The sequence below is a fragment of the Chroicocephalus ridibundus genome, chromosome 3 (assembly GCF_963924245.1).
Source record: "Chroicocephalus ridibundus chromosome 3, bChrRid1.1, whole genome shotgun sequence".
NCBI classification, from domain to species: Eukaryota; Metazoa; Chordata; class Aves; order Charadriiformes; family Laridae; genus Chroicocephalus; species Chroicocephalus ridibundus.
In genome coordinates this window covers 102,698,257-102,723,682 of record NC_086286.1, presented here as the reverse complement: position 1 = coordinate 102,723,682, position 25,426 = coordinate 102,698,257, and the positions used below count along the sequence as shown (strand labels likewise).

The 25,426-nt window shown below is 38.9% G+C and overlaps 1 protein-coding gene across 1 annotated transcript in view; it reads left to right on the top strand.

Annotated features, from left to right (window-relative positions):
• The window catches only part of TINAG (tubulointerstitial nephritis antigen), a 48,534-nt gene extending 38,675 nt beyond the window's left edge, over window positions 1-9,859 (top strand). The window contains exons 10-11 of the mRNA XM_063330298.1: window positions 7,160-7,205; window positions 8,248-9,859. Of these exons, the coding sequence (XP_063186368.1) occupies window positions 7,160-7,205; window positions 8,248-8,364 (163 nt within the window). The 3' untranslated portion in view covers window positions 8,365-9,859. The remainder of the gene's footprint in view (window positions 1-7,159; window positions 7,206-8,247) is intronic.
• The last annotated feature ends 15,567 nt before the right edge of the window (window positions 9,860-25,426 follow it).

Below are 25,426 nucleotides of genomic sequence, written 5' to 3'. Positions count from 1 at the left end.
GGAAAGTTATTACTGAAAAGGACAGCTAAGGTCCCTCTACTATAAAACTGGACACAAAATTATGAAAATCCTTTTATGTAAGCACGCAAGTACTCATCCTTTTATCTGACAGAGGGCCAGAGTTGTCTTTGCAGAGTCAGTTGGAGCTGGTTTCCCTTGAGTAAATGGAAATACCTTGCTTACTTTTTCTCCTGAAGGAGACTTGAATGCAGTTTTGTGAAATTACTTCTTTTTATTCAAGGTTATTTTTGATTGAAGATCATGATGATTTCTTTTAGAAAAGCTAAGTAGTGTATTTCTTACAGAATATTTTTGTCAGACAGAAGAAAACTCCCTTTTTAAAGTAATTTTCGGTAATTGATAGGCAGTTCTTCTCCGTAATGATTCCTTAAAATTTATTCTTTTACTTTTTAATAAAAATGGAAATTTTGGAGGGGGTAAGGTTGAAAGCTTTTCCTAAAAATACCAAAGGTGAGGACATTAGTGGTCTAAAGCTTCGTAAAAATAACCCTAATAGATTCCCTGTCTCTGTGAATAATGAGGTCCAGCATCTGTTTGCTTTTGAAATGCCATTCATTTGGAGTAAATATCAAGCTGGAATAATCACAAAAAAAACAGGAGACAAAAAAGTGCTATTAGATCATTTTGGTCATCTTCCAGAAACTGTAATGTTGTTCTCTAATGGAAGTTGTCCAAGAATGTGTCAACTCACTTTTAAGTGTCTGTCATTTCCACTTGGGAACTAATTCCACTGGCAGCTAAATTGCTTCATTGTAGGGATACTTGTTCTTCATGTTTTCTTTCCTGGACTTCTTCCCCCTTTTCTATCTATAGACTAATATATGACACTTCATTTTCTCTTTCTGCTTGGTGTTTCAGCCCTACGAACATCTAGGTCATTAGTGTCTACATATTTTGACTTACTCTTTTCTCAATTTGTCACACAAATACCTGTTACTGTTGGGTTTTTTCATTCCTTGCAGAGACTTACCAGATCTAGTGTAGTGCTCCAGTCATACCTTGTATACTTCTTTACTCAAAATGTTCCTGATCTTCCCCATTTTTAATCCCAGCTTCTTAGGTTTTCTTTCTAATGTTGTTGACACACCTAAAGCAGACTCCATGTCTAATTTGCTGCTCACTATCACATCAATCAGCTTCCAAGGCCTTGGCTTCCCCGGAGACACTGTAAATCTCTGATTATCCTCAACCAGTCGGGATGCCATTGATTAGAAACACGTAGCTTAGACAGGTCTACTTTTGGAAAAATTGGTAATGACTACATTGGCTGTACGAACTACAGGATCTCAGGAACAACAACTGTCAGAAAAAGAACTGTAGGAGGAGAGACAATATTGACTATATTAAAGAAATTATATCAGCAACAACTCTGAAAGTGTCATAGTTTTTACAAAGTAGTGACAATCATTTAATAATTCTCATTCATTGATTTTAACTAATAGTCAAAAATACTGATACCTCTCAAATTCATGAACAGATTCCCGTTTCTTTTCTTTAAAGATTACTTTCTGAAAGCAGATAATGTCAACAGGATTTCCTCTTCTACTGAATCATTTTCACTTACAATGCCCAGCACAAAAGGGTTCTGTTCCATAATTAAGATTCCAAGGCAGTGGTGTTTTACAAGAAAAATTAACTAGTGTCATTTTCCGTTCCAATCTATTGGTCCCGAAACCAGCTCTTGCTCCAAGTCATAAGGGAATATAAAAAGCAGCCCAGATTAGTTTAACAACCTTTTTAGTACAATACATTCCTGGTTTAATTTTGTTCAACTAAACTGTAGCATGTATGATTTTGTGCTATGTTGTGAAAAACTAATATATATCAGAACTGTAATTTCCATGTTGTTTATTATGATAATTTTACCAGCTTCTCTAAAATCTTTGATTTTATCCCTGGTGGTTTAAGATGGACAGAATCCCAGTCTTTCAGTCTGTAATGTCTTAATTCTGTCGTCATTTATTCTGAAATTATGTGTAGTTGTGGAAGCTGATAGAATGGGAAGCTGATTCCCATTCTAATACTTTATTCACTGTATATTTCCTAATAATTTCCGGTCTTCTCCTTTGCTCATCTCATGCTTCAGTAGGCAATTAATTATGTCGGGGTTCTATTTGAGATTCAGGCAAGTGCGATGTGCTAGATATCCAAATTCTCATCACAGAGACAGTGATCTAGTCAACAAAATCAGTGGAGACTGGAAGGCAACTCAGCTACAATTGCTCATGGGTCCATTAGTTGCCCCCACACAAATATTTGGTGCTACCAGAAGCGCGAAGAGCTTCCCACCTGTCTGTGGTTCCAAAAGGATGTGGATGTCTCACAGGTCCTTTGTCACCTCTGCCAGAAACATGTGGATCTCTCAGGCACACTAAGGCATCTCAAATAGCCCTAGACACCTGCATTTAGGCAAGTGAATGGATCCCGATGTCCTCTGCTTGCTTCTATGGGACACATACATTTCTTAATCTTGAACTAAATCCTACAGTATTTTACTATCAGAAAAAAAGACAAATTCTAATTCCAGTTCTGATATTAACATTTACTTTAAGGATAATAATGCCAATGTACTGCTTAAATCTCAGAAGAGACCAGTAGAAAAGTAGCACACTGTATTTACCACGTTTTTGAAAATATTAAAGGAACTATTATGTATTCTATTTTTCCACAGTATGCCAAAAGCAAAAATTTTGTTGATTAATAATATCTCTGTACTACTGGTGCCTTTCATAATCTGTACAGACCTTTCACTTTTCTGGGACAGAAGTGGGTGATATGGGTTTCACATTTAAACCCCAATGGTTTATTTAGCTCCTTTTGGCTTATACTCCTAGTTACTTAATTTTTTTAAAATTTTGGTTTAGAAGATTTTGAGGGACCAACCAACACTTTCTCTGAACTGTTACTCTGCAGGGAAGATGATCTGGAATGTTATCACTTCCCACTGTTGTCATCCAATAATACACCAGGTTACTTTTTACTCCCATAGTGCCTTCCATTAGGGCTCCTTTTTAATTTATTAACGAATAAACTTTTGTAACTAATGTCTATTTTAAAATATGAAATAAATAAAGAAGTCAAATCTCAAAGATTATCCAGATATAGGACATAAGATATTTGTACAGAGTCCTGTGTACGTAGGAAAACATACAGGACATGAACTCTTCAAAATAAGACCATTTTCTGAATTGTTGAAATAAGATGCCATCCAGTTTACCCAGATGCCATCAGCCTAGTGGATGGCTAAGAGTTTTAGAAGGTTAACATTTCCACTGAATTTATTTACAAATATCTGATCATTTTAACAAATTCCTCTCAGTCAATCTTTGTTCATATTTCAAGGAGTAGTACTTACACCAGCAAGTAAAACAGTAGTTAAGATTCAAGCTGAATTTAATATTAATCATTTATATCGTATATTTCTTTATAACTCAGAAAATTCACCCTCAGATGCCTGGCTTAGCAACAGACAGGATACTTAGAGATTTGTTTTCTCTGAGGAATCTAAACTTAAATTAAGTGTAAAGTGGAAGCTGTGCTTGGATGCAATAATATATTTGATAGGTGCAACTAAGGCATACAATGCAGAATGAATTTATTCCATCAGTAAGGCTGAAATGAAAACTACTGAAGTATAACTCTATAGGCAGGAAAAGGGAAAAAGAGAAATTGCAAACATCAAATGCAATACTTATGCTGAGAAATCTACTTTAGAAAATTGAGAAATCTATTTTAGAAAATATGTCCTCCTTTCCTAAAGATACTACTTCAAAACCACTTTCCACCTAGGAGTTTTTTGAAAGAATTGCTTCCTCCTTAGAAGTTATATTAGTATGAATGAGCCAAGAAATCCCCAGAAATGCTCTTGATGGAGCTGGCATTCATTCCCGGAGGCAAGATGTCAAATCAAACTGGCATGCGGCTACAAGCACTGCACCACTGAGCAATATATAGAGAGTGTGGTTCACAAAACAACAGCTGTTTCCCTTACAGCTGAATGCTTTTTCAGACTGGGAGAAGTGTGTTAGCCAATGAGAATTGACGAATCCCAGCCAGTGTTTGCAACAAGCCTGAACAAACAAGTGCCAAGTTTTAGGAAAGTCTTGGTAAATGGGCCTAGGACCTCATGCCACAGCTGCTGCCGGGAAAGGTCATCTATGAAGATGACACTCCGTTCCACATTTCCTGCTATGTCCTGCTCCTGATTCATGCACTAAACCCAAGACTGGTTTTGATCAGTAAACAGTAAATCGACCTTATTATCTGCTCTTTAGGCTGCAGTCATAAAAAAAAAAAAAAAGGGAAAATGACTTGCCCCATCACATTCTATTAGTATAATTTGTTATTAAACTGTTACACAAGCTCTACACATTGAATACAAAATTTGATAATTCATAGAACTGTAGACAAACTGAGGCTGGAATTTGTTTGGTCCAACTCTCTGTGGCCTAAATTGTTTGGTCCAACTGCTCTGTGCCCTCTGTGCCCAGTGTCATTTAGATCAAGTCGCTCAGATCATTAAATACATTAGGTTAGCAGGGATCTCTGAAGGTCATCTAATTTAATCCCTCAGCTCAAAGCAGAGCCACCTTCACAGTAAAGGTTCATGGGGCTTCTCAGGTTGTGTTTTGTGTATCTCTCAGGACAGATATTCCACAACCTCTCACTTCAGTAGTGCCTAAACATGCTTGTAAAATACTTTTTTCTCTTATGTCCAATTTAATTTCCCTTACTAAAAAAAGTGACTGTCATCATCTGACCATTGGCTGTGCATGTATCAGGAGGGTCTGCTCTGTCTTCTCTATAAGTGCCCTTTGTCAAGCAGAAGACAACAAATAGATCTCCCCTGAGCTACCTCTCCTGAGGCCTGAAAAAAGCCACCTCCCTCTGCCTCTCCTTGTGCATCATGTGCTCCAGATCCCAAACATTTCAGTGGACTCCTGCTGGTCTTATTCCAGCCTGTCGATGGCTTTCCTGTATGGGGAAGCCCAAAACTGGGCACAGTGCTCTGGACACAGAATGGCAGGTCCTGAATAATGGGGATTAGTCACTTGTCTTGACCTGCTGGCTGCACTCTCGTATACTTTACTTTAATGTATTTTAATTTAGAGTATCTGGATGAATGCCCATGGGCATGGATTACTGAGTAAGCAGCTCTTTTTTCTAAACTGTAAGATCACATGCGAATATGTCAAGTACCTCTGTTTGTATCCGACCATGATGGAACAAAACGCGGGAAATTAAATTCATGTCTATGTTATAGACAAGGATAAGAAAGGATCCTTTTCTGTTTTGATTTCTAAGTTTTCTTCCATTTAGAAACATTTCTGAGAATCAATAAATTCCTATCAGTATATGAAACTAGAAGTTGACTCCTTTTTTAGAAAATAACAAATGTTAGAAAAATATTTAATCATGGAAACGTAAGTCTGCAGAAACTGGTTGTCATCCTGCAGAAACAAGTGGGAGAGATAATGTATGGTACTGAATGCAGGCATACCTGAATATAAATTCAAGGCAATTTTCCTCTGCCTTTAAGGTTGATGTAAATATTGGACTTTCACACTGCAGCTGATGTAATTTTTTTTAGTCAAATGGTCATGAGGAAAAAAGTAAATCTGAATCTGATATGAAATCAGTTAGCCTATTATATTTTTTAATTAATTTTTTTTTTAATTTGTGACCATGACAGATTGTATCTGAAATATATTCCACAAAGAAATGGCGAAGATTATTAATAATCCCTGAACTTTCATGTGGTAATTCAAAGAAAAAGCATCATGAGGCCTTTTTAAAAAACAATTACATTCAATGGTCATTATGACCAACATTGTTTTTGTGATTCCTTGCATTTAATGAGCAGTAGCTACAATTAGTGCTTGCAACTGTAATCCAGACTTCACCTCTGCTAGTCACTGATTTGTCTTGGTTTTTTTTCCCTTTGGCTGGAAATGCAGGTGTTCCATATACATTACGGTTCACTGTTAACAAGGAAGAGCTGATGCCACTGCGGATGTTCAAATTTTTTTACAAAGATGACACAAAATTACTAATTTCCCAATTCACAGCATGGGATTTTTCATATTTTTGCTGCCTGCCTTTCAAAGTGAATGGAGCACTGCAAATACAGCTCAAACACGTGGCATTGGTGGGATATAAACTCATAAACACCCTGTCAATGGCACTCTGTATGTTCTAGTATTAACTTTATACTGTGGAAAAAACCTGTACAAGTTCACATCTTTGGTTTTCTGTTTATTTGTGCCCTTTTATAGGCACCCAAGTATCATGACCTGTGAATAGTAACTAGACAAGCATTCATGGTACAAGTGCAAAACAAGACAGAGCTATTTAAGCAATCAGTAGACATACCATATAGATCTAGCTACCTACGGTGCGCAGTGCAGCTTTTGCTCATTGAACTACATCCAGATGATGGCCTCGAAACTTCTACTGCTTAACAACTCAGAGGACTGTGCAGCTCAGCTGTAACACAATTATGAAAGTCCTATCACCTGTCAGGCAGAGACAATCTCTTGTGTGGTTTCAGGGATATTGCTGCAACATTTAGCGTGTCCTCAAAGATGTCAAAGAAACATCAAGTAAGCTTACAAGTCATCCCCCGCACTGTGCAGTAAAACAGATTAGGTTGTCAACAATTTAATTTGAGCTGAGAAAAGCTGGGGACATTTTCAGTCCCAACTCACCAGCTATTTTTGTAAAGGTGTTGAATGAGATCTTTAACAAAAATGTTCCTAGGGATCTTCAGATGAATTGAAGAAATGTGTTCACATAAACACCAATGCTCCTACACAGTTCAGTTCAGTTCAGCTGGCAAGCTCTCCAGGGGAGAGATTCTGTCAATGAAAACAGGTGTTTGCAATGACAAACTAAAACTACATTTGCGTTAAGTTTTTGTAGTCCCTAATGGCAATTTGGTTTGTGGCTAGCAAGATACTTATCTTCATTTTCATCAGCAGCAGAGTTATTTAAACATGGAGGCATCTATCAGTCATGCTTTGTTCTGATACTGGTATTAGGACAACTAAGACAAGTTTTCTTTTCTGGTTGCGTGTTTAAAGCTACAAAATATGAACTTATGCATCAAAGGTCTCACTAGCACCATCTCTTGTAACAGGTGGGGAGCACTAGCTGACAAAAATGGCCAGAAACAGAAGTTCTGGGTAAGTGAATCCTTAGCACTGTGTTTTGAGGCAGAAGAAAAAAATATCTACAACACAGATTATCTGAAAACAACTTCTTCCCTTTCATTCACTTTCTCTGTGTCTGTTTTTTTTTCCTTCACCTTAAAGTGTCCTGCCCTTTCTGGCAACTTTTATCATGCTGACCCTTGAACTGCAACATCATCTACCTCAATTTCAAAGCCTGTTTCATCTGATCTCCCATCTATATCTGTGGTTTTTCCTACACTGTCTTTTCTGTCTCAAATCTTACTCAAAATCTTAAATGTTATTCAGATTTCCCATGAAGACTCGGTTCTTTTTGATGCCTGCAAATAAATAATATTATTTGCTAAAACATTCAGAAAAGCAAGCTACCTATTTAAACGTTAGCATATGCTATCAAGCTATCAGAAAAAAAAATAAACATTGTCTTTCAGCCATTTAGAGTAAGTCAAATTTATCTCTTTGATTATGATTAACAGCTCATCTCATTCCTGTGTTCAGTAGAAGGTAATTTGGAGTTTACATAGCTGATGGCAGGGTTTATGGTAGGTAGTTTCACTGACATCTAGGGCAAAACTTCTGCCGACTTCATTAGAAACTAAATTGCTCAGTATATCAATAGCTACCTAAATGAAACCTAATTTATTAAAAGTCAGCTTTTTTGTATCTTGGGTATCTCATTAACAGATTAGTTGTAATTGGAAGTTTGATCACTGTTGTTTCGATGTCCACTTTCTCCAGACAATAGTTGAATTATCTAATGATTTCAACTTCAATTTATCAAACTGCCTTGTAGAAATGGTATTCCATTTTTATTGGCCCTGGTTTTGGAACTGAAATTTTGATCAAAAAAAAAAAAGGTACAAATGATTATAAATCAGAAAAATATGCATTCTGATTCTCAGTGTACCAAATCTGAGAAACTGTTTCTTAAAAAGGAAACTAACACAAAAGATTCATTTTGCATTTTAATCCTTGCATTTTTAAATACTGCTTTAAAATTAAAAATTGATATTTTTTCTTCTTTGTTTTTCTGTAGATTGCTGCAAATTCATGGGGAAAATATTGGGGAGAAAACGGTTATTTTAGGATTCTACGTGGACAAAATGAGTGTGATATCGAGAAGCTGATTTTAGCTACTTTGGGACAGCCATAGTCTTCTACTCTCTTTCCATTGTTGCATATTGAGTCTTTCTAGAGAAATAAAAGCGTCTTCTCTGTAAGTTACCTTGCTTTCTATTATGGCTTATTAAGGCTTCCAGAGTCGAACAAGCCACAGCCATCACAAGACTCTCAGATCTTACCTGGTACAAACACTCTTTTATACTAATAGCAAGTCGTACCCAGGACTGCTGAAAACCTTGGTGTCACAGAGCAGGAAGCTCCCTCCTCTGTTATTTACATCTAGTACTACTCCCATCTCACTACTAGTTTGTTATATTGCTTAATGGTTGATTCAACAGTGCCTGAAATAAATGGAGTTACATCGTTAGCATTAATGTCTTTACAGTACATACACTGGTCACAAATCACGTTAGAAATATTATGCGCTCTTCCACACAGAATTGTCTCAGACAGCTCATGGTCATACTGGATAAAAAGTTCCAAAGAAATGTAAAGAGAGTTCTGATCCTGTTGCAGAATAATTATTTCCTATCCTAGCTTAGGTAAATTGTATCTATCATCTCTTCCAGGAAATTAATTTTTTAGTAGTAGACTTCACAAAGATGATGCATTTAGAGTAATACAACAATTACTTGCAGTGAAACATCATATTCCTGTTCCCACAACCACAATTAAAACTGTACGATTTTAATAATTTGTTTAATTAAAGGAAAATAAAGAAGAAAATGTAATTTCTCCTCAATTAAGTCTAGACTACACTAATTCCTGAACTGCTTGCCTTCCACTTACTGTTTAACCTGGGAACAGGCATGTGCCACCATTCCCAAAAGCTGTTTCCGATGGATAAAGATGGAAAAGACATTCTGTTGTTTGTCTCCACTAGGATCAGCGGGGTCATTAACGCAGAGAAGACACCCACAGCCCCTGCACTCCTAACGCTCCCGGAGCTGCTTCTGTCTGAAGAGAAAGCCTTAATGGCACGCATCCCCTCCTATCAGCACTGCTACAAGTCTTGACAGGCTTGAGGACTGTTTTGCTTATTTGTTAATTAAAATATGGTTATTGCAATGATCAATATAAGAAGAAATTAACTACTTTCCACCCCTTTTAGTTTCAGCTAATCCAAAGGCCAGATGCCAACAGGAATCCTCAGTCATAAAATTATCTGTGAAAGAAACAACGCTGGCATGTTAAATAGGTGAGGAAAAAAGCTGCCATGAAATTCCAGTAAACGAAGAATTTCCAGTGAACAAAGAATTTCCAGTGACACCTCCAGTGTCTTTAGTGCTGTGTCTTTTATGCTTCAAATGTCATCAGAAAAGGAGTAATAGCTTTTCCTTCAAGAACTTTTCATGGTGGTGGTATACAACAGATGTCCTTGCCACTGAAATAATGTCTCTTAAACTAAACCTGGGTCACAATTTAGGTTGCATCACTACTGAAAGAGCTATTATTAAAATGTTAGTATCATACTGCCGTACAACACGCACTTCTGTGGCCTCTAGTGTCATAAAATAAACCGAATTTAGATACAAACCCCTTTATCACTTGGAATTTATAGCAAATCATAACACAAGCAATTTTAGAAGAGCTAAGTGCTCTGAGAGAAGAAGTAACTTTTCTAGGTTTAGTGAGATAAACCAGTACTTGAGAGGAAAGTGTACTGAGACATCTACACAGCTACTTCCCAACCTCTTGGTATGTATTGATTCCAGAAACTTCAAGATTTCAAGAGAGTAGAATTTAGCTCTGAAGTGAATGACACTGTAAAAATGTTTTTTACAGCCAACTGTCTGTTTTTTTCTTACAGTCTTACAGTCAACCCAGGGTTTTTTTATTTCGTTCAACTTGGTTTGCACTGCTGCAGCTCTTACTTTTGTCAGCGGTTGTTGCTACTCTTGATTTGCTTGTGAGATCTTCCTGGGATCTGGGCTGTCATGTTAAGTTTCTTCAGTGATGAGAAATTTCAAAACCACGCTCCTAGATCTTTACCTGACCCAAATGGTCATCTTGGCTTGAACAAAGCACCATATGCAAGTGAAACAAATCCAATCATGTCAAAGCAATTTAATGGCTCGCAAAGTGATGCCGCTTTATCCACTTTCTGGGGTTAACCTTTGGTGCTCTGAGTGATGCACGTGCTCAGCACCATCTCCATACTCCCTCAGTACTGTAAAGCTGCTGCCAGTGGAAATGCCACAGTACCTGGAATTTAACAGGCAGGCAAATGCATCTGCACCTGGAAGCCAATTTGTTTTTTGAAAACAACCTTGATGCTGAGACAGCTCTTCTGCTGCTATTCAGAGCACAAGTAAAGGGTCTATAAAAACAGGAAGGTAACATTTTTATGGCAAACAAAAAAATTAATTCCAACTCAGATTACAGTTTACAGTATTTCTTGTTAACAGCATGCTATATGAAGTTTTGATTAGTTGTCAGTCTAACTGTGAAACTTTAAAACTGGGTAAAGAAATAGCTAGCATAATATATGTCTTGGGACCTGGTACTTGACAATATTCATAACTAATGGAAAACTCCCTGTCTAAATTCCTATATATTTAGAAACAGTTTCCGACAGAACTCTGAACAGGAATACCTATGAACTTTGGAAGAGTTTGAACTTGCCTAACATTAACTAAGCAGAATTGTCTCCTTTTGCAATTTACATTACTCATCCTTCAGGGCTTTCCTACTATCAGATCCTAAATGTTACTGACAGTATTAATAGATGAACACTGCTAATGCCCTTTGAGATGGCTTTAAGTGGAAATTCATTTTAAAATTAAAATGGTTAACAAGCCAATAAAGGGACTTAGTTATTTTCATATTATTGTTACCCTTTTTTCCATCCTATTGTTGTAGAAATATCACCCATCTGCTAAATAATAGCAAATCACACCCTGAAAATTGGCTTCTTATACCATGGAAAGCGCTATTAAGCCTGCTAATATTCTATGAGTGAATCGTTTTGTTTGCATAGGGGTGCCCCAAGCACTGAATTCCTGAAGGCAATTGCTCTGCTGAGGGGTCTGAATCTCACATAGACACATGAGTCCCAGGAAGATGCCTCTACACCTGGCTCCAGTCTGAGATTTTGTTGGGGCTGAGAGGCACAGAATGCTCTTTTCCTACCTCACTAGCAATCACTGCACACAACTTGGCAAGACCAGGTTTCCCCAGCTCTGGAGTTTGCTCATCATCATTAGGAAGTCTGAAAAAATGATGACACTTGCCGTAATAGGGATTTTCATTTCTTGTTACTATTTCAGAATCATGCATGATGAAAATGATTTTACACGGTTATACAGTAGCATTAAAGCATGGTAAGTGCATACTCCTGCTAAAATTAATTGAGAAAAGAGAAGTGTTTTAACATCTCACCTAATGAGCACAATTGCTTGAGAGCAAAAAGCTGAAGGCAGCCAGGCTGCAAAATGAGGTTGGAGCAGAGGGAAAGGTTTTGCCAGTGTGGTATTTAAATGCTTCGAATTACGGGAGAGGTAGGGCATATGGACAGCCTCCTGGATGCCATCTTCAGAGAACTGAGATGCCCCCGTACCAGCACTGTGTTGTTGCGGCCTGTCTTTAGGTGGGGGATGTACTATGTGGCTTGGATTTTGCCTGTCTGCTGTTTACTGCCTATACCTTTCCTTTAGGAGGCTGCAATTAGGCAAAAAAGAAGGCTTTTTTAGAGTGGTTGCTTTGCCACGGACGGCCAGAGTGAGGTCCCTCTAGGAGAGCTTCCCCTGGTCTTGCTGAGCTTCTGGGCTTCACGCTGGCAGCCAGCACTGGGACTCAAAGCCGCACAGCTTTATGTGTAGCTTAGTACAACAAATTACATGTTTTGGGGGAATGCAACCTAAAGGAAGCAGACGTGAGGAACTTGCGTCTGGAGCAGGGACCAGACAATCCCTGAGGGGAATGACAAGGGGACTGTTTTCCTGCCGTTCCAGGGATTAAGGAAAGCTGCTAGACTGAGGGCAAGCCTGAAGAAAAGGAGCTACACTTCTACAAACCAGAGATATAGGGAGATTTCCTTGTAAATCTTTTCAGCTTAATGTTTTACTGGAGATGTGACGTGAGCTTGCACTGGGGCACTTAATGCTGCACCTACCATTTGGTACCTGTTTCCTGTAGGAAAAACGGGCTTTCGTCTTTGTAGCCATTCCTCACGGCAAGGGTTAAACCTTTAGCAGGATGGAGACTCCGTCTTTGCCTGTGTTAACAGCAAACTGAGAGTGACGTTGCTTTATTCTGAAGCACTCCTACATCCCTTCAACCAAGGCATACTCATATCCAGTTACCATGTTTATTTCCAGACAGATTCGATGTGGGGACTCCCAGCTGCTGCAATTTTCTTGGTCTCTAACTCCTGGTCCCGTGTGCTGTTCAGCAGTCAGTCAGAGCCAGGGAGGTTGGCAGAGGTCAGCGAGTGAGGGCTGTGTAGCGGGAACCTCTGCTTCGTATAGCAGCAACTCGTTGTTAGGGCATATTAAAGGCAGAATGAATGCAATGAAAGGAATCAATTTTTGCTTTTCTTTATACCAGGGTAGCTGTCAAATGCGCATACCGAATTACTTACGTCAGTGAACGTTATTACTTCATCTATCACACTTTATCACCGTGTCTGGAAACCTTGATCGTGGAGCGGCACCACTCAAAGCTGTTCCCGGAGAAGTTAGCTGAGGGAGAAGCCTGAGGCAGGAGGTCAGACTCTGCTTGTCACTGAAATCCTCAGCGCTTTAAAGTTTTTTGGGGCACTTGAAGCCATGGACTGCCTCAGGCTGTGTATGAAACAATTTAGGGTTATCTGGAGGTTTCACTCAGCTGTGCCAACAGTCACAGCCACATAAACACAGAGATGGGAACTCATGAATTTAAACTACTGCCTTAATCTAAACATAACCACATCGCCCTTGCAAAACTCTTTTCTTATTCCTTGCAGCAAAACCAGCAAAAGAGCACCAATGTTGTGCATTGCATCTATCAAATCATGATACACAGCACAATGTTTTATCAAAGAAAAACTTCCAGACAACTTCTGTATAAAAGACAAATATTTAGCCCTAGTGTACTGTGAAGGACGCAGCTGATGGTCCAAATTCATTGGCAATATTGCTATTGAATGTAACAATAATACTGTTCTCAATGAGATGGCATAAATTAGCCAACAGGGCTTCTCTTCATCAAGAAACTTGCAAGCAGGGAAACTGGGCAATCAAGGTTTTAGAAGATGCATATGTCTTCTTTTTTACTCCACACAAGCAGTTTTTAAAAAGTACTCTGTATTCCTAGCTGGCACGATCCACAGCCTGTGGAGAACTGTATTAAAAGTGTGCGACCTCAATAGAAGCCAAATTGCTGAAATTTGTGAAAGTCTTGACATTAGGATAAAGGCAAAAAGGGTAGAAGGAGAGAGAAGGGGAGAAGTGGTTTAGTAATTCTGTTTTCCACCAGGTCTGGAAGCAAAAACTAATGGTACTTTTGTCTTGGAAACAAAGCTCACTCTAAAGCAAACATTAAGGCCATACTTACAGATTTTTCAGCAAGTCTGGGCTAAGCTTTGAGAAAGCCCAAAGCAAGAGCATGTTTCTACTGGAAGCTATATTACACATCATCTTGTAATGGTCCTTCTCCTCCCAGCCTGGCTTGGAACTCACCCCCATTTCACTCTGATTTCCTTCTTGGGAAACTGTCCCAAAACAAAATGAACTGTGACAGGAGATTAACACAGATGCACTGAAGGATGGCATAAGGAAGTAAAAAAAAAAACAAACCCACAACAAAAACATGTTTGATGTCCAGTGAATAGAGCCTGCCAATTTTCATCCAACATTGATACAGACAAAAATGCTAGAGCACCGTGGGGGAGGCTGCCCTAGTGGCATTTTCAAGGTAAATAATTGCATAATGATTCATATGATAAAAAATTCCAGATAGAGAGGAAAAAATTACAACTAGTCACTCATTTTTCCCCACCCTGAGGAATTAATTATTCCATTTAACAGGAAAACTTCCCACTTTTGTGTGAAGTTTAGATGAACAGATGGCATTTCACTAATTGGCTAGTTTTACTGTGGATTTTCATTCAGTTCTGATGCTTCTCTGCCTCCTCACGGTGTGTTGCCTCTCAATGTGTTTGCATTTCTGTATTACCTTTGTCATTACTGCCGTGCTCATGATTGGGACAGTGAAGCTGCTATTTAAATAAGGTTGCAGGCAAGCCATCTGTGTATGCCTGAGTGTCTGCTGGCTTCCCTTCTACACATGGCAATGCATGCTCAAGCCCTTGCTGGGGTCCTCTCCTCATTCTAATATATAGCTCCAACAGCGGCGGCTTTTTTCCAGCAGGGACTCACCCTAAAAAGAGGTAAACTATTAGTCATTGGAAGATAAAATCTTGAGAAACTGGGCACACTTAGGTAAAGTTGTTAAGAGAAGCCTTTGGTTTACGCCTGAAAGTCCATGCTGATGTTGGGAAAGAAAGATGCTTGAATAGTTCAGATTGATGCTCCAGGACAGTATGGTGCATGAGTGGCTTTTAAAGCTATTTACAGTTTCCTCTGCGTGAGATACCCTGAGTTTTTCACATGTGTAAGCGCAGCTCCAGGGAGAGCTAAAGGCTGTTTGGGACATGTGTGCTGCAGACAACAAACAGGAATCACGCTAATGAGCATACAGTACTTGTGTGTATCTGTGGATGCATGGATCTGTACGTTTGGATAAACAGTGAGAATTTTTTCTCCATAACACTGGCTTGGGTCTAGAGTTATACTGCAGGAGAGCTAAATCCCAATGACAGGCAATTCAGGTAGTCGGTGTGTTCAGAACTGGATAAATCCCAGGGAAGAGAATAAAATTTTCATTCTAAAGGAAGGTTGCTCAGTTAGTCTAAAGACCATGAAAGTATCTGTAGAGAACAGGTCAATTTGCTTTGCTGAAAACACTGACTAGACAAGATAGGACTGTATAATCACTTCTTCCTGTAATATCTTTTTTTAAAAAAAGATTCATTACACATGAATTAATCTGTAGCCAGAGGCCAAGAACTTTATGTTTTCTTACCGGAGGGACAGCTATGGAAAAGTATCACACCCTTCAGTATCGGTGGTGATGCTCTCTTTCACACAGGAGGACAATAGGGAGCAAAGGGGAAGGAAATCACGCATATACTCTTTGTTCGCGTGTGTTCTTGAATACATAGATTTGAACTCTTGTTGCGGTGTAATGAGAGAGATTTGCACTGGTTTATTTTATCCACCAGCTTCCTTCCCCCCCCTGCAAATGCGGGCAGAAGCCCAGAGGAGCAGTGTTCGCATAATGAGTGTGCACAACGATTATTCTCTCCTGAGGTTTTAATGAGACTGATGGCCTGACTGCAGACTCCGCTGAACTGGGGAAAAGCATTGTTTTTTCTTTTTGTGTATTTTGAAAGTCTCCTTTCTTTCTTCAAGCCCTTGAAACCCTTTTGCTCTGTGCTGCTCACTGCTCACATTGTTCTGAAGGGATTCAGTTGTACTGCCCGGGGAAGCATTCAGGATGCTGTCAGGATGTGGCCTTAGAGAAGTGCCAGTCTGGGCAACAGTTATTGTCTTTATTCAGCAGGGTCAAACTCTGTATCAGAAGCAGGTGTAACAATCTCTGCAGGCCTGTGTACATCTAGACAGGTGAAAGCTATCTCCAGGGGAATGCTGTAAAGATGTGTATAAGTGTTTATATGATCAAGGAAGTGAATGCCTTTGTTTATGCCTTTTTGAGGGGAAAAAAATAATTTCTTCACCTTTGTATTTATTCCCAATAGAGCAGAATATAGCAAATTTCTACACATATGTACTATTTTTCAATTATGATGCAAATCCTAAGAAAGCACAGTACCACCATAACAGTATGGCACCAGTAATGTCAAATCGTAATTGCTGAAAAATAAAACTGTTCCTGACTCCTCACTGAAAAAATGTCCTTTAATGTCTGCTTAACCTTGAAGTTTTGCTGATCAGGGGTTGTTTGTATGTAAGAAATGTATGATCTTCGCATAAGGTCATTATCGAATGTGTTTCTAACTGGTAGCAGGTAAAAAATGTTGTAAAGAGTACTACTTTTGCCCATGGAAAAAGCCTGAAGACCTGGATATATTGTCTGTTAAATTACTTTTAAAGAAATCCTCCCTTCCCAAATAAATACTGCCCCACTGCAGACCACATGGGTTTTTCCCCTTCTTTAAGCGAAGTGGGTTTCTCTGGGTATTGTTCTGCTTCCCTCAAGGCCGACCTGGCCACCTGGAATCTGCTCCCTCCCCTCCCAGAAGTAGGTAACTGGACAGAATTGCCAGTAAAACTTTGGAGCATTCAAAGAGTGAAGTTAGCAGGGAATCAGCAGTTTCTTACTGTTAATTTGATTTCCAGGACTGACCTTCACGCAGAGTAGGATGGAGCACTGCCTTGGCTCAGGACCCAAGCCAGGATGACCAGGCCCTGGCCAAGGGCCCCTTTGAGGTGTAAGTGCTGGTCCCCCATTTCATGTGTTTTGCAGCGATCTAGGCTGCTGGTCTGTTGTGTTAAAGCACCTTTTGGAGTCTGAGGGCTGGTGCATCTGGCAGTGTAGACAGAGCTAACAGACCCAGAAGCATTTGGACTTTGGTAAGGCCTTTGACACCGTCCCCCACAGCATTCTCCTGGAGAAGCTGGCGAATCATGGCATAGACAAGTGTGCTCTTCGCTGGGTTAAAAACTGGCTGGATGGCTGTGCCCAGAGAGCTGTGATTAATGGGGTGAAATCCTCTTGGCGGCCGGTCACCAGTGGTGTCCCTCAGGGGACAGTTTTGGAGCCAGTTTTGTTTAATATCTTTATCAATGATCTAGATGAGGGGCTTGAGTGCACCCTCAGTAAGTTTGCAGACGACACCAAACTAGGTGGGAGTGTTGATCTGCTTGAGGGTAGGAAGGCTCTACAGAGGGACCTGGACAGGCCGGATCCATGGGCCAAGGCCAACTGTATGAGGTTTAACAAGGCCAAGTGCCAGGTCCTGCATTTTGGTCACAACAACCCCAAGCAACGCTACAGGCTTGGGGAAAAGTGGCTGGAAAGCTGCCCAGCAGAAAAGGACCTGGGGGTGCTGGTGGACGGCCAGCTAAACATGAGCCAGCAGTGTGCCCAGGTGGCCAAGAAGGCCAACAGCATTCTGGCTTGTATCAGGAATAGTGTGGCCAGCAGGAGCAGGGAAGTGCTCTAGTGGCAGAGATTGTAGGTTGTTTGGTTGGACTCGGTGATCTTAAGGGTCCTTTCCAACCATGAAGATTCTGTGATTCTGTGATCCCAAACCATGTATCACAGTGAAGTTCGTTCTTTATTCAAATACACTTTCAAACCATCTGCTTTCAACACACAGGGAACTGCTCTGTGAGTTATTGATTGTCTTTTTTTTTTCACAGTGTTGTTTCTATTGCTGCTGTATTCAGAAACACACGGGCTGTCTGTAGTATAACTTAGTCATCATTGATACATTCAATACCAGACTTGCAGGTAAGGTTTTTTGAAAGTGCATAAGAAAGCTACGAGTCAAGTTCTATTGATGCACAGGGAAGCTGGGTGAATTATTTCTGGGTGCTTATGAAAAGCTCACTTACGGGTATTAGAAAACTGATTTATGTTCATAAAACTCCACTCTTTGCAGACAAAATGTGACTTAAAAGAGCATCTTAATGGAGTCTAGCTAGAACCTAAAATCAATATTTCATTTCTCTTAAAGAGAGCCTTTGCTTTCTAAAAGGCACAAAACATAGTGCCTAGAATGAGGAAGTAAGAGATTCTGCCTGATAAGGTCATGCAATCCTTCATCCACTAGAATTACTATGTGAGACCACTCTTTTGCTTCACTTTGCACTTTACACTGTGCTTTCTTTCGATATGAACAAATTGATATATGATTTCCAGCTCATAACTCAGAACCTGATTTAAAGTTAGAGGTACATAATTTTGTGTATGAATTTACGTACAGGTACTTGTATTAATGGTGGAAATTTACACAGGGTTGCTCCAAGGTCAGCCAGATGAGTTAATCTCTTGGATCTCCTGTGATCCACCAGAACAAGGGTCTTCTGCTGCAGAAGATGGCGGGTCATTGTGTTCTGTGTTTTCATGTGTATGTAGGAATGGTTAAAATGAAGAATAGTAAAGGAAATGTGACCTACATTTTGAACAGTATTATGCACTGAAAAAATGGAGGCATTTATAGGGTCCTTTGTGGATCATGTATCATCCCTCTTTACCAGCACACACACAGCACATAGTTTTTGTTTATTCCCGCTTTGACTTTGCTAGGCATAGTTAATTGGTACGCTTTACGTTCCTCCACCTCCTTACTAGTGCTCTTTGCTTGTTAGGTACATACTTCTTAAAACCATGATTGTGCCTGATTTTACAAATTCTTGTCCTCAAAAGGACTCAGATTGATTTCAACACACATGTAGGGATAGTGTATGTTCATCCAAACTGTGTGAGGCTGAGAGAGATGAACGTGTATACAGAATCCATAGCAATTCATTAGGTCCTGATTGTGATCTAAGAGGTTGGAATCATTCATTATAAGAGCCTGAAGCAAAAATAAATTGTTTAAGATTTTAACCATTCAGAAAAAAATATTCTTTTCATGAAGGATTTCCTTTTCCAATTGAAATGAAACTTCCCACAATATGAATTGTATGGAATAAGTTAAAAAAAAATGTTTTCTGAGCCTTGTGTAGCACTTTGTTCCCTTTGCAGTTTCTTATGTTAAATCCCACACATACAATTCCCACCATGGTAACAGGACACAGGGATTTAACTTCCTCTTTCTTTTTTCAACAGATAAAGCTCCTTATCACAGAGAGGTATAGAGAGTCCTTCAAAAGGGCTTATATTGGCTTATTGAATATCAGCAAACACTGTAATTCAGTGATGTCTTTCCAAAAATTACTTATAGCTACATTTCCATTCTCTTCAGACTCCACAGAGGCACAGGCATTAGATTCAAGCTGGGATTTCTATTTTTAAAAAGGCGGTTAACTTTCATTAGCAGTTTCTCCAGGCTGGCTGTGATTCTCTCTGAGCTGAATGGAACAGTAAGAAAGAAGTCATCTCATTCATTAGCTTCTTTAGATGTGCATCATTTAAAATGACACTGTTTTGGTGAGCTTTATTTAGGTTGACTGTAGCTTGCACTCAATCTGGTTGTAATGGGAAGACAATAATCAATGTCACGTTTCAAAGCAAAAGCAGCATTCACCCCTTGCATTCTTTAGCAGAAGTGTCTTGCTAAATCCTACAGTTAAATAATTGTAGGTCAGACTTCAAAGAATCAAGAGATTGGTGTAAATCATAAATAAATTAAAAAGGGGTATTTTGGTCAGTTTTTTGGTCAGTTTACATCCAGACCACATACTTCAAGCCCTTTCTCTGTAGCTATGTAAGCTTTACAATCCTTTTAAAAATGGTAAAATTAATATGAAACTCTCCCATGTTCACTTGACATCAGGAACATAAAATACTTGCTATGTCTCCAGGACATAAAATTAAAATTCTTAAAAAATATATCACTCTGTACCTAATAATGAGGAGTGCACTTATTATATGCATATTTATTCCTTAGATTCAGTAAAGATAGTATTCTGAATGTTAGTGAATTTGACGTGTTCGTTAGGAAACACTGTAGTATGCTGTGGCAATTTTAAATTGGCTGCTATCGATAGTTATTGGCATGTCTACTTGTTCTAGTGTTAAAAGATTGAATAAACAATTAATAAGATTGAATTTATTTTTTATGTGCTTCCCTATTTTGAGTGGTGTCACATCACCCTTTCTCTAAGACCAATTAAAGATGACACACCACTATTAGGGGTTCTTATATGCTTGTACTTAGCGGAAGACTTCTGACTGGTATAGAAAAGGTCTTTTTTAATCACCATGATCATATCTGGTTCACACTTTCCTATAAAAATATAATAATCACTTAGAGTTCGGAGTTCCATTCCCATCTCATTTTAATAAAATTATCCTGTAACAGCTGACTTTAGATGGCAAGCTGAGTTACATTTTAATTCAGAAGCTAAATATATAGGCCAGTTATCAACCTGAAAATCTTGGGAGTTCACCTCTGTCAGTGCTGTTTGTGTTACCCTGAGGAAGTTTGTGCTTTTCTGCACTTTGGTTTCCCATGTATAGAAGGAAATCATTATTCTTCTACCTTACGGTGCACAAATACATCCCAGGTTATAATCCTTGCTCACAATAACAGTCCTGGTTTATCTGATAGCAGTAATATAGGTCTGAATGATCCTGCTGCCATCCAACTGAGCATCATTTTTCTCACTTTGAACAGTAACCTGTATAAATCCAATGGGTCTGTCATCTAGTAAAAAGAGGCGTTCCTTGTTTGATATATATATTTTACTATTAAACATTTGAAACTTGTTTTTTATCTTAAATCAAGCTCTTACAATCCATTCTTACAAAATATTCAACATAATTAATGAAACAAGGGATTGCCAAAAGCCACTAAGTGACTCATTAAGATGTATGACCTTTAACTTGCAAAATTCTTAGGAACATAAATTGGAAGTCCTGAAACATGAGAACATGTTTCATGAGATCAGCTATACTGGGTCAGACGGATCTTGTCTCTGATAATGGCAATATTATGTGCCTGGGAGGGATATATTGATATACATTTTTTAGGTATATATATTTTTGATAATTTATTGACTGATATTTTTGGATGTAGAGCTGACTATCTAAGTATTTAATAATCAGCAGTGAATTTTTTCATTCTAGCTAACTAAATGTAAAGAAGTACCTAATGCCAATTATATAACCTTCAGAATATCTTGAAGATATTTAAAATTACTGATTAATTAATCTTCATAAGGCACAGAAACATGAATGTTATTTTAAAAATGGAGGAAAAAGTGAAGAACAGTGACTCATGTCCTGTCATGCAGAAGTTCGGTAGAAAATAGATTACTCTGATGTATTGATACAGGAGAGTACACTGTCTGCAGAACACCCCTGGCACTGATCTGGCAATTAGTAGGAAAATAGTCAGCCCTTATCATGGATCTTTAAGCCTTATCATTATTAGTGTTGTGTTTTCTTAAACAGTTATTTTTCTCCCTGCTCGGGTTGAAGCACCCCTTATTGCACAAGGGATAAGACACACTTGGAGTAAACTATTGAAAATGCCTTGAGATCTTTCACTGAGCATTTGCTGGACCTCATGAATACTTTAAGAACAAGGAATTTTAGCCTCCCTCAAAAGAAAAATCCAAAGAAATTAAATGTCCTTAATTCTGTTGTGCACTCCCAGTCCACCTGCACAGACATTTTTGCAAGTTTCTGAAGAAAGAGCATGTGGCAAAGACACAGCTCACTGAGGTGGTACCTGGCATGCTAGCATTTGCATTTAAATAATAAATCACAGTGTAGTAATTCTGGGGACAGAAGCCTGGTGCTGGGCTAAGCCAAATCAGCTGCCTTGTTCCCTCTCATTATACTGTTTCAATCACTTCTCATCCTACCAGTCAGGCATTTGCAAAAAAATGCCAGAGCCGTTTTAGTAACCTGAGCAGTTATGTTCAGTAGACCTCTCTCAAACATCATTTGCTCTTTCAAGCCATGCACAGCTGCAGTCACAGTGTCCCTTTTGAAAGCTCTGTTAATCCATTTCCATATAGTTACTCTTCTTGCTGGATTTTTTCCCCAGCCTTCCTTAGTTCAGAATTCACCATGTAGCCGCCGATCATTCTCTGCTAAAAAAGTCCAATTGTGCAGTAAAAAAGTGCACTGCTGAATTGAACTGCTGATTGCGCGGTGAGCAGTAGTATTTATTAAAGTTCATTCCATTGTTACAATCATTAATCTAGTCAGGCAGTTTCTAGGTGAGTAACATCATGCACTGCTCATGCCATGAGCTGTTTACCCACCTTTCTTCTATGAGGAAGTGTTGATAAAGCCCATTCAGGTGTGTAGGTGTGATGTTTCCAAATTTTGTAAGGCAGATGTGTGTTTCTATGTGGCCACTGGTCAATGCACCACCTAGTGCACTTATTAGTGTGCATCAACAATGCTGCTCCTGCTTCTGAAACAGTTGCCTCAGGTCTGTGAAAATTATTTGCATTTAGTTTTTCCTAGTTTTTCTGGCACGTGAACAGTGGTTAGAGCTGTACCACATGAGTGTGAAAGTACAGGTGTCTCTATTCCAGTCTATATCTGGAAGAAGCTTTGAGGGTGTTTCAGAAGTGTTTGTTTTTTCTCGCAGACATGACTAAGTGACGTTTCTAGTCACTTCATTTCCTTCTTTCTTGTTTAGTGAAGTTTAGCTTGTGCTGTTGCGTCTGTTGCAAATTTCCTAGGGACCCCAAATATTCAAGTGTCCATCCCTCTCTTGCTGTGTGCCAAGGAGCTTTCCAGGCTAGTGACTGTGAGCAGAATATTCTTCTTTTACACAGCATCCTATTGCAAAGAGCTCCTAAGCTAACTTGAGCATCCTGGCACACCTTGGCTGCCCTGGAGAGTACTACTGGGTAATGTGAGAACATTTCCCTTTTGATTACCTCAAAATCAGTGTCCTGCAAGCCAGTTTATGGCAAGTATAAAGGATGTACTTGCAAAAATTAAATTTAGGCAGCTGCCAGGAGTGCGTGAGAGATGGCAGCGCTTCTTTCCTCCGCTCAGCTGGTGTCTCTCGTTCCTGGGGCAGGGAGAAGGCAGGCTGCTGCCTGCTCTGAAGGCATGCTCTGTGTGCCCAGCCAGGCTGGGCAGCCCTGCTCTGCCCACCTCCAGAAAGAGCGAAGGGCTGTCCTCTGAGAGGTGCCCAGCCAGCCAGCAACACGCTTAAATGCTGTCCTCATCATGATTTGACCAGAGGGCTAGGGATTGAACACCTCTAATTTTTTAAAAGCACAATAAAAATAAGCTTTTTCTCTCTCTGTTCTCATAGTGGGGAATACATTTTTGACGCAGATGATCTTCCTCCCTTTCCAGTAATGAGTAATATAAAAGATAAATGTTTTCATGGGGGCATCTTTTTTTTCCCCCCTCTTGTATAGTAACAATTGTCTTATTTCTTTAGAAAGGATGTGTTTGGCAACCAATTTTAAAAATAAGTATTTCTAAATATAACTATAACTTATAAAATTAATAAGAAAAGAAAGTATGCTAAGGAGTCATCATTCTGTATATACTCGGTTTCCTATGCTTCTTCCTAATGCACCTGTACCAATTCCTGACAGAGACAAGATGCTGCAGTAGGTAATCACTGGGTCCATTAAGAACATAAAAAAAATAGCATATGGGATAGTTAAGTGATCTTCCATTATGCATTTCCTGTGGAAAAATGTGCATTCGCCCCAAGCACTGTTTTCTTTTTATACCTATTAAAGCTGCATTATCCTTTTGAATGAAACGTGAGTGGGAAAACTTCATTTGCTTGGATTTTGCCATTTTCTGCAGAATGAAACACAAGTCAAATTATGTCAGTGAATAATAGTCTAAAGGTTCTGAACAAATGTGGAACATTATTCTTCCTAATTTAAAAGAATGCATGAAGCTCGCTGCATCTATAATGAAATTGCCATCAGGACAAACACATTAGAGGTACAGAAACAAGAATTCACATTCAAAAAGCAATAGCTGCCTGCATGCTATTAAGATAAGGAAACACTATGTTTCCAGCTGAGTGACCATACTTCCTTGTGATCCATTAGGCAAAGAGAACTCACAGCTCATTCCAGCCAATATGTAATTCCAGTAAAAAGAAACGCAAACAAAACATGATGTCAAAATTGGGAGATCATAGATTGCCTTAGCCCAGAACAGGAACAAATTCAAATGGGACTGCGAGTAATAGAGAATATTGCTTTCGACATCAAGGGTGTTTAATTCAAGTAAAAGTAATTTTGAGAACATTTGGAATAGCAGTGTGATTCATTAGTTACACTGTACAAGCACTATGCTGCACTGCACGAGAAATGTTATCAAGCTTTCAGAACCACGAACTGGTCTGAGCTAAAAAGACAGAACTGAGCTGCTGGGAATATGTGCTGGAGATCCAGGAATAAATGCTGAATTTGAAACTGTACAAAAGATACCTGTGAGGTGCACAAATGTCAGTGGAAAAGTAATGCGGGAAATTAGTATTTCCTATAACAACACTAGTTATCCAATGTAGCCTACTGGTATTCATCTGTGCGCTCTTTTCTCTTTTTTTGATAGAATCTGGGAATCAGAAAAGTCTATCTCATTTTTCCTCTCCCATTTGAGGCAAGACTGGCAGCATTTAAATTATTCCTGACAGATCTCTGGTCAGTTCTTAAAACCGGCAGAGAAAGATGTTGCACATTATCCCTAAGCAATCTACTCTGGTACTTACCTGTCTTTCCCATTAGAGGCTTTTCCACCTGCCTGATGTACCTCTCCATTGCTGCAATTCTAGTCCATAGCATTTGTCTCATTCACAGTAAACATGAAAAAAGTTTATGCCCTTCTTTTTTTTTTTTTTTTAGGAGCTTTTTAAGCTTGTCATCATGTTTCCCCACAGTTTTCTTTTCCCTTGACAAACCAAATCACATTTTCGTGTTTCCACATTTATTGTCTCTATTATAATTCCTATGGGCTCATCTTTTTGATGTGTAACATTAACAGCTGGGAACAGTGGTCCTGGGGAGGCCATATCACTGCTGCGTAGAGCAGAATTATTACTTCCTGTGATTCACTTTAAACAATTCAGTTTTTGTCTTCCAGTATTTCAGCAACACTACTTAATTATGATCAGGTGTAAACAATCATTACCCAAATTCTTATTTGCACTGATACTACGTGCCGTTGATTGCTATGTGTAACTGATTTTTCATTGTCACTATTTTCTGTCCAGGACTGGTATTTTTATTTATTTTTATTTTTATTTTTATTTTTATTTTTATTTTTATTTTTATTTTTTTTCTGCCAGAAAATAAAAGGGAGAAACCCATTTGTCAAGATGTTTCATTCTCATCTTTCTCTTTCAGTAAGCTTACAGCCCCTCACCACTTCTTGCACATTTAATGCAGAGTCTTTTTTTCAGGTCC